This window comes from Ochotona princeps, chromosome 3, assembly GCF_030435755.1.
Source record: "Ochotona princeps isolate mOchPri1 chromosome 3, mOchPri1.hap1, whole genome shotgun sequence".
Classification (NCBI taxonomy): domain Eukaryota; kingdom Metazoa; phylum Chordata; class Mammalia; order Lagomorpha; family Ochotonidae; genus Ochotona; species Ochotona princeps.
This window is the reverse complement of record NC_080834.1, coordinates 86,755,130-86,765,416: the sequence shown is the minus strand read 5'-3', so window position 1 is coordinate 86,765,416 and position 10,287 is coordinate 86,755,130. Positions and strand designations below refer to the sequence as shown.

Sequence of the window (10,287 nt, the reverse complement as noted above, 5' to 3'; positions counted from 1 at the left end):
ACTCTCCTCACACCCACTGTGACCTCCTGCTGCCATGTGCTGGAAACCTACTGTAAGCCATCTAAAAGTTCCTCCACGTAGGAGGGAGCTCCAAGGAGGCCACAGAAAGTGCATATCAGCTTCGAACTTCATATTTCCGTGAGTTGAGAGAGAGAGAGAGAGACTTAGGGGTACTTGAAAGGTGGAGAAACTGAGTGAAAGAGATCTCCCATCCGCTGGGTCACTCCCCAAAAGGCCACAACTGCTAGGTCTGAATCAGGCTGAAGCCAGGAGCCACATGCACTGTCCTTGTCTCCTGTATATGTAACAGGGATACAAGTTACTTATCTGCTGCCTTCCCAGATACAGGAAACTGAACCGGAAAGAAGGTGGAATTCCCAGGGCTGAAACTGGCACTCCGATATGGGATGCCCATGTCAGTAGTAACAACTTAACCAGCTGCCCGTCGATGCTGGCCCCTTTCATGAGACTGTGAAGTGGGCTTTACCATCTGCCTGTGGTCACACACTTCCCAAACTTACTTTTTATTTTCCAGAAGATATGTGCCTACATGAATAACACTCCAAGTGAACAGGCCCATTGTGTGTGGGGAAGGGAGAGAAGAGTGGATGCAGAGGGAAATGGGGGCGGAGGTGGGGGAGGGACAGTTCTAGTAAGTTAGAGGGCAGCAGGAGGAAGGGGAATTGGAACTGGACGGAGACCTCAGAAAAGAGCCAGGGGTGCGCCCCTGAGTGGAAGCAAGACACAGAAGCAGCAACCTACCCAGCAGAGCAGGAGATTCATCCAGGAGAAATACCAGAGCCACTGACCAGAATCGGAGCTTCGTGAAATGATTTTTTTAAGCTAATTTATTTATTCTTTCAAGATAACATTTCTAATTTACATTATAGTCAAAGGCTTATGGCTTTACTAAGTAGAGTTGAACAAATCAAAAAGTAAAAAAAGTTCTCTCTCTTCTCCTTCCAGCCTCTCTTCCCCTTCCCCTTTTCCCTCTGATCTCCACCACCTTCCCCACCCCCACCCCCCGTTCCTGCCCCCACCGGAATAAACCTCCTAAGATAAAAAAAAAGGCCACTGTCCAGCAGAAAATTAGGCAGACTGTAAACAACAACCACATAAAAAGACGCTTAACTTCATGCACACACATTTTATGTAACAAAATCATTAATACCATAGTAGTATATAATTCCTATCAATTTGTTGGATCAATATTTTAAGTTTGACAAAACGCTGCATTTGCAGCAAAACTGATAGATATGGGCATTTCTTTCTATCTTTCAAAACATTTATTTTAGCTCCCACATGTAAGGAAGAACACGGAGTATTTGTCTCTGTGTGTCTGACTTATTTCCAGCGTGATGTCTTCCAGTTCTGATCATCCTGGTGCAATTGGTGGGATTTCATTCTCTTAATGCAGCTTTGGGATTGTTGTTATTGCTGTTAAAAAGAAAAGGTGATGACTGAGGGGCAGAGGAAGGCTTGTGTTTGTTACAGTGGGAAGCCGAGTCAATGAGAAATCCCGGTTAAGGGACAGGTGTACCAACAGCTTGCTGTCTGTGTACATTGGCCCATTGACCAGCGTATACAGGACTTCTCAGGTTAATGCCTGAAGGGAGGTGTGCTCTTCTCCTACTCACCCCTGCCATCCTCCCCTGGCCCTCTTTAGCGCGTCCTGTGGACTCCTGCTGTGGAAGGAGAGACTGGGAAGACACCACTTGCCTGCAACCTCAAATGTCACAACTTTGACCTTGGGAGGGTTTAGGTCTGTGAAGGCTGCTGAGTGCCAAAGCAGGGCAGGGGGAAAAAAGCAGAAATACCACAGCACTTCAGAAAGTGCATAGAAAGTGGAATTAAATGATACATTTATTTGGCGCCCTCCCCCAAATTTAAAAACCACACTTAATTTTTTGTAATATGCATTTTCCGTACCCATGTTGAAATCCCCTTATTTTCCAATATTAATTGTTCCTACCTATGAATGGAGAGTTTTAAAAATTCCTATAAGTTAATATTTTAATTTTTCTATAGTAAGCATTGTTGTTTATATAATGGTGGAAAATCGAGTCAGTCTTTTCTAGTTCATACTCTAATTTCTAGAAATTAACCTCTGGTTTCTAGAAAACCTGAGCAGACATTGAGTCTGACCCTCACCAGTGTTTTTAGTGAGGAAAATGTTTTCTGAGCATTCCTAATAAAGTTTATAACCACAGTAATTCCAGAAAGGGGGAGAAATTGGCAGTGTGGTGAGATTTTCCGAGAACTTCTACAACAGAATAGTCTCCGTCTGAGAACACCTGGCAGCGGGCAAAGGCAGGTGGAGAAGTGGCCGGGCCTCCAGGGAGCCGGGGGCGGAGCAGGAAACCCGGCCTGTGCGGGGCGGGAGGCGGAGCCGCCGGGAGCGCTGCAGGTGCGGCTGAGCGGGCGTCACCTGCCCGGGGACCGCAGCGGACCCACCCACCGCGGGACGCGGAGCCAGGGCTTCTCCGGAGCAGCGGGGCGACCGAGGGCGGCAACTGGTGAAGGCAGCTATGGTGCCCGGAAGGTCCTGAGCTGAGGGCTCCAAGAGGGGCCGACATGGGCCCTGAACTGCCGGTACCTTGGCTGCTGCTCTTCACCTGGCTCCCAGCAGGTGAGCCGTGGACAAATGGGACCCACCCTGGGCCTAAGGAGACGGGCAGCCATAGTGGCCTGGACTTGCCGAGCCGGCCAGGGGCTAGATAGTGGAGGTGTGGGTCACGTTCTGGTGCGTTTGGCTGGGGTGCCAGGTGGTGTGGGGACTGGATCGGGTTTCTGGCCGTAGGAACCTGTTGTTTTCCTGTTTGATTAGCCAGGCAACTTTTGAAATAGGAGCAAGTAACAGAGTAACCTGAAGCCTTTGGGCTTCCCCTTCACAACCGCCAAGCATTGGTTGAACCCTAAAGATGATTTAGTGAAGGTGAGAACACCGTCCTTAAATCTTCCTAAGTCGTTTTTCTCTTCATTTGATATTCTGCCTTTAGATCTTAGATAGCGTGATAACCATGCTGGCCCAGGATTGCATTTGTGTCATTCCTGGGGCATTATCATGTATCCTTGGCAGGTGAAATGTTCCTGGTAATTCAGGCTCTACAGGACCACGTACATATGCCCCTTGGCTACCCAAGTTTAGGATCACTTTCCCACTTTGAATCCAGAGGAGCTTCCCTTAACTTTGCTTCCCACTCTCAGTCTCTCCTAGCAGTTGCCCAAACACTTGCCATTTCAGCTTCTTCCTCCTACCTTCCACATGAAGTTCCCTCTCTGCTTTGGGAAGTTTGGCTTTATGTGTTTGGGTGGCATGCTTGGAGACAGAGACAGAGGTGTGTGTCTGAAGGAGTGAGACCAGGTATGAAATGGTAATGCTGATTTTGCAGGTCCCACCAGCCTGTTTTCAAAATAGGCGGTAGGTGTGACTTTGCAAATAAGAATGTGTAAGTTCCCTTGGAAGTTCCACTGTTTCATTTTCCCTGTCTTCCTCCTCTCTTTTAGGAATAGCAGCTCTCTTACCTCTAAGTTGTCAGTGGACCAGTTGCTCATGGGCCAGTTTTCGATCTTTTTTTCTTCTTCTTCTTCAAGGAAACAATTTTAATGGGAAGGGAAGGGCAGAACTTCTGTTTTATAAGCTCAAGCTTACAAGCTTTGTAAGCTGCTCAAGTGTAAGCCGATGTGATTCAGTCAGGAGTCTGTAATAACTTCAACTGAATGCTCAGAGTAAAAAGGAAAGGAGGATGGCAAAATGAGGAAAATGCCATGCGCACAGCCTTGGGTTCCAGGATCCTCTACATGTTATCTGAACTTGACAAACTCAGTAGTTGAACACCAATGTTGCCCAAGGAAAGGGACTAAACCTCACCCAAATGTAAGGGCTCCAAACTCTCCACTAGAGTGGTTGGTAGCTTAGATGGTGAATGCAAATTCATAAAAATGCCAGCACTTCGTGCCATCTGTCCTCTTGTTCTCAAGTGTTTCCTTCCAGCTCCATGGCAGCTGCACATTTCAGGCACAGGAGGGGCGTCTGCTCGCAGCCATCAGCTCCCTCTCCCCGTGGTTAGGACTTCATAAACAGCGGTCATCTGGGACAAGATGTAAGGGACAGAAGGACAAAGCCTGCAGACAGAATCCCCGTCAGGGCATAAAACCCAGTTCTTAAAAGAAAAGTCACTCCTTTTTTGGGGGGAGGGGGAAGTTCCTCTTTTTTAGACTTACTGATTTTATTGGAAAGGCAGGAAGGGAGAGCTGTCTCCATCTGCTCTTTCACTCCCCCAGTGGCCACAGCATCCATGGCTTAGCCAGGTCGAAGCTGGGAGCTTCAGTCAAGTTTCCCACATGCGAGGCAGGAGTCCAAGTATTTGGGCCACCTTTAACTGCTCTCTCAGGCGCATTAGCAACGAGCTGGCTTACAAGTAGAGCACCTGGGAATCGCAATACACACACCCCTGACACTAAATATAATTTTTAAGGTTCATTTATTCTTATTGGAAAGGCAGATCTACAGAGAGAAGGAGAGATGGAGAGAAAGGTCTTCCACCCACTGGTTCACTCCTCAAATGGCTGGAACAGCTGGAGCTGAGCGGATCCAAAGTTAGGAGCCTGGAGCTTCTTCTGGGTCTCCCACATTGATGGGTGCAGAGTTCCAAGGCTTTGGACCACTTCCTGCTGCTTTTCCAGGTCACAAGGAGAAAGCTGGATGGGAAATGAAACAGCCGGGACATGAACCAGCACACATACAGGATGCTGGCACTTGGAGTTAGAGGATTAGCAAGATGAGCCACCACACAGCCCTCTAGTGTAATATTGTAAAGAAAAAAAGAACTGACTTTTATTAATAACATTGAACAACGGAAACTCTTTAAATTATAACTTCAGATTATAACTTCAAAAAGTACATTCTTCTTTTAAGCATAGGATAGTGACTTGAGAAAACAGAGCCCTGAGCTTCTCTGAGCCAGTCACCCAGCGTGAACAGCTGGGATGTCGCAGTGGGATAGTCACACAGACCATAGAACCTGCATGGTGTTCTCTGAAGAAAGCCTACCAGCACACCACATTTTAGAACAAGAGTGCTGAAAGTGAAACAGTCGTGTGCATTAGGCTCACTTTCATTTCATACATGAGAAATTGAGACTTCAGCTATTGACGCCAACGCTTTAAGGGGGAATTGTTATTTTAGCAGAAATTTTTGCTAAATATTTGTAGGGCTGTGAATAAAATCACGTTCTGGTATCTCATGGAGATTTGCATCTAGGATGTTTCTATAGCTCTGGACAAATTATTGTATTGTTGAAGCCTCCAGGAAACAGAGCTGATGTGCAAGTTTTCGAGAAGATGCAATGAAGATGTCAGGACACCTAACACGGAGGCTGAACAGGGAGGCCTAGTGTGCATTAGCCCTGGTAATTAAGGAGGTGGGTTTTAGACCCAAGTAGGACAGTTCACACTAACTGTTAAGAAACAAGCTGTACTTCCCTCCCCTATGACTAAGGAACTAAATAGTCATCCAGATATCAAATTGAAATATAGAATCTGCCTCTTATTAACTGTGACTTTGAATGAATGACTTAAACTCCCTTTATCTAGAAAAACAAGTGAAATTCCCATCACTATCTCAGTCCCCTTCCCCCATCCCAATACCCAACAGGACCAACCCTTGCTGGGTCAAGCACCAACAGTGCCAAAGGTATGGTCATCACTCTGGAAGACCTGGGAATGTGGCCTTCCTTATCACCCTCACCATTTTTCTTTTATTTGAAACAAAGCTTTTCAAAACATCTCTTAGGATCAAATTAAAGGTCATACTTCCTTTTTCTCTTTAAAAAAATGTTTATTTATTTGAAAAATAAAAGTGTATGTGTATGATTGAAAGACAAAAATAGATATCTTGAATTTGCTGTTTCACTCCCCAAATAATGACCTGGGCTGGGCTGGGCCAAGCCAAAGTCAGGAGCCAGGACTCCAAGCTGGGACTCCCATGTGAGTGGCAGGGACTCAGATACTTGGGCCATCATCTGCTGCTTTCCCAGGGACTTTTATCAGGGAGCTGGATCAGAAGAAGAGCAATTAAGACTCAAACCAGCACTCTGCTATGGGTTAGGGCATTACAATTGGTGGTTTAACCCATTGTACCACAAAACCGGGCTCACGTTTCCTTTCTTGATCCAAGTGTCTACCAAAGCAGAGCTTTTAAAAAATTTTTTTCACAGCCCTTGGTAAGCAGTACAGTTTACATTGTGACATAAACATATACCATGGTTCATGAAAGGGACAAAAGATTTAAGAAACAAATCTCATGATTATGTCAAATAAAACAATAATGTCACTAAATATTACCTGATAGTTAAATTCAGAGAAAATTATGCCCACATTAGCAAAATTAAGTAGCACAATCCATTAAATTGATTTTCTCAAAACCTACTGTGAAGTGTGATGGACTTTGGAAAAACCTAAGCCAGCATGCTTTCATTTTGGTCCAACACCTTGTTCTCTTCTATTTTTAAAGAAGAGTCTACCCAGTTCTCAAATTAGCATCCAAGTTCCCACAATTGCATAGTGTCAGCAAGTAGTGAAATCGTACCAGATTTAGGTCCTCATTGGTCAATGTGGCTTGGGGCCCTTGACAAATTTTCAGAGTTAGGGAGTCTTGTGAAGTTACCACAGTGTCTATGTTCTGAATTATGCACATATCCCTTGGTGACAGCAGGCATGTGCTGCTTTGTTTTTTCTTCTTGGTATATCTCTGAAATTGTGTCTTTAGGTTAGATACATGTTTATTGCACGAATTACATCAGCATTCGCTCCTGGGAGCAGAACATTAAGATACAGTTGCAGGAAGCACCCACGGTGCTTGTATCATTGACCAACAGCTCTGGTTGCTTCCATCTGATCTCACTGTTCGCTTTTGGAATGAAGGTTTAGTTCCCCCCTCCCCCCACAGCCCTCACACACACATTCTTGAAGAGTATGTGTCATTTGTGTTTTTGTGAAATTTTTCTAAATTCTGGAGGGATGTTACCTTCAGAAGCACACAGCTATCCACTTGCAGTGTCATAACTTTGGAAAGTTAGGTGTTGAACCCTAATGGACATGAACCCTGGATCCCAACAATTTCCCCGATATGGGGGTAGGGGTGCTACAGGTGTGAATCATTGTGTAGACAGAATGAAATCTTGTGAAAATTCCCTATGTATTTGGGAGTAAGATGGAGCTTCTCAGGCTGTGATAGCCAGGGTAGGGGATGGGAGACTGCCCATTAACTTTGTCCCTGGATCCCAATGTGCTGTTAAATCCAGCTGGAAACCATTCCACTCCTGTCTGCCCTTGGCCAGTTCTATAGATAGAAAAATCTGGGTCCAGGGAGATCCTGTCTCAGATTGACACCATTATGTTAGTTTGAGAGCCGAGCTCAGAACTCCAGAGTCCTCACTTTTGCTCGTTGGCACTTTCCTGTATTTCACAGTCTGGGGCAGGTTTGCTTTGTTTAGTTGAATCCTGGTGTACAACATTAGAAATAGATGGGTGCGCGGATGAAAGATCTTCCTTTCTCTTTCCCCTCCTTTCTGTATATCTGACTTTCCAATAAAAATAAAATAAATCTTCAAAAAAAAAAAAAAAAGAAAAGAAAGAAATAGGGCCTGGCACAGTAGCCTTGTGGCTATAGTCCTTGCTTTGCATGCGCCAGGATCCCATATGGGTGCCAGTTCTAATCCCGGCGGCTCCACTTCCCGTACAGCTCCCTGCTTTTGGCCTGGGAAAGCAGTCGAGGATGGCTAATGCCTTGGGACACAGCACCCACTTGAGAGACCCAGAGTAAGTTCCTGGCTTCAGATCGGCTCAGCTCTGGGCTTTTGCAGCCACTTGGGGAGTATCAATGGATGGAAGATCTTCCTCTCTGTCTCTCCTCCTCTCTGTGTATCTGATTTTCCAGAAAAAAAAAAAAAATAGATGGGTGCCTCCTGGTTGGCTAACTAAATGCTAATTATTTAACATCTTGCCACAAGGACAATGTGGTAGAATGCCTTGTATACTTTGATTTCTCTCAGCTTAATCATTTCTTTCAGCTTTCAAAATCCTTGGGGTGGAGGAAATTAAATTATTGTGCTAAGGGTTATGAAGATTCTGGTAATGTCTATTCTGTCTACACTTATTTCTAGTCTTCCATTTTACAAATCTTAGACTGAGATTGCATCAAATGGTTGCAATTTTAATACTTTCTCCATTTCCCATACCCAGATCATCACAGAAATCTCTACTGGGTCCCAGAATCTGACCTTTTCTGTTCTAGGTGATAGTGTTTGAACTAGCCTACCTTTACATCCTTAACCATTTCCTTGCCCCTGGGTCTACTTAATACCTATTTGTCTACTTTCAATCACTCTCTCCCCAAATGATATTAACTTGCTGTGGTTAATCTTTCCCACAGCACTTTTTCTATTTAGGAACCTCCAATAGGCCCCATAGCTTATAAGAGTTGGTTGTAGCTCTTTGTTTGACATTCAAGCCTCACTGATTTCTGAACTCATTAACCTAGGTAGCCTTGCATCCACTAATCAGGGCATGTTTTTATTGTGCCCCTTCTTTTCTAAATGTAAATCTTTCTTCCTTGTGTTTTGTCTAGGCATACTACAAATGATTTAATTTAACCAGTTACTTATTGAAGGGTTAGACTATTTAAAATGGAGCCATATAGAAGGGGACGAGAGGGTGTGTGTGCATGTCCTGGTTAGGCTGTTGCCGTGTGTAGGCTGAGGGTGAAGGCAGTGTGTACTGGGATGAAAAAGAAGATGTGAAGAGATTCCAGAAATCCTTAGGAGATAAATAAACCCAATGTGATGAGAGGTTACATATGGGAAGTGATACATAGATAATCAAGGCCGATTACAAGATTTTCATTTTGCGTATTCACTGAGATGGTAAGCAGGGGAGAGAGGACCAGCTTTGAGTGGAAGGATGATAATTTCAAATGTGGGGTGAGATTTAAGATTTGAAACAATCAAGAGGAGCCATCAGAAGCATTTGGATTCTTGTATCTCTCCAGTCCCTTTTTGTACAGTAGAAGGTTTTCATGCTGAAAGTCCTGGCATTTTTGAGCCACTTTAGGGAATACTGTATCTGTATTTTTGTTGATTATTGACTCTCATTCCAAGCATTATGGGACCTTGTATTCTTTGCAGCTGTGCGCCTATCCTCCGGGATAGTGTCTAGTTCAAAGTAGGTTCTCAATAATTGAATGACTGTGTGCATTTTGGTGAACCCAGATTTGCATGTGCTCTGAGATTAGTAGTGGAGACATGAGTCACTAACCTGGGTGAGTGACTTTGGGAAACCCCAACCATCTGCCCTGCAGCTAGGTCTTGCCCTCTGCCACTAGCAACCCAAGAAATGTCAAGTTTAAACCACCTGAGTGGCTCTTTTTTTTACCTCATAGTTTACAAAAAAAAAAAAAATTAAAGGTATTTTCCCCTTTTGGAAGGGTTGTGGTGAAGCATGGGACTGTCACTTGCTGTAGATGGAAATACAAATTTCTTTCCTAATTTATCTATTGAAAAATAAAAGGCTTATTCCCTCTGATCCAGTAAACCCACTTTGAGAAATATATATAACTGGAACGGGAGTATGTCTGAAGAGAAATGTATACTAAGATGTCCATTTAAGAAATCTATACCATCTTTTGTTTCTTTTTTGTAATAGTGAAAAATCAGAAGTGAACTTCCCATTCATTATGAAGATGTGTGTATAAGCTGTGGTTCATCCATGAAATGAATTTTCATGCAGCCACTGAAAAAATAAAGCCAGTATGCACTGACAAAGTATAATGATATTTTATTTGAGGAAAAAACAAAGATGCAAGTTAATATGTATAATATGATTTTTAAAAGAACAGCATAGAAAATGTTGTGAAGTTCTCAATAGTGGTACCACTGAAGATTGGAATACATAATGAGCAAGAATGAAGTTTTACTTTATTGCTTAAAGCACATTATCTATTATTTATTTTTATACTAGCAATCAAAAATGGAGAAAGAATTTTCTACACAAATTTTTTTTTTATTGTGAATATCTCTTCAACTTGTGAATATTCCTCCAAGGGTTACTTCTCAACTATTTAGCAAACTTATGCCTTCCCCCCAAAATGGGATCAGATAATGGAAACCAGAGGAGGTTTTGGAATGGTTGAGTTCTAATTTAATCCTACTAATTTACTGGGCGTAACCCAGGCACCTAATCTCTATAAGGATTATCCTCATGGATGGAAAGGAAATAAGTTTATCTCCT

The 10,287-nt window shown here is 43.6% G+C and overlaps 1 protein-coding gene across 3 annotated transcripts in view; it reads left to right on the top strand.

The window, feature by feature from the left end:
- The first annotated feature begins 2,394 nt into the window (after positions 1-2,394).
- Positions 2,395-10,287, top strand: part of ILDR1 (immunoglobulin like domain containing receptor 1) — a 34,098-nt gene continuing 26,205 nt past the window's right edge. For all 3 annotated transcript variants that reach the window (XM_058661968.1, XM_058661967.1, XM_004578274.3), the window contains exon 1: positions 2,395-2,629. In XM_058661968.1, the coding sequence (XP_058517951.1) occupies positions 2,575-2,629 (55 nt within the window). In that variant the 5' untranslated portion in view covers positions 2,395-2,574. The remainder of the gene's footprint in view (positions 2,630-10,287) is intronic.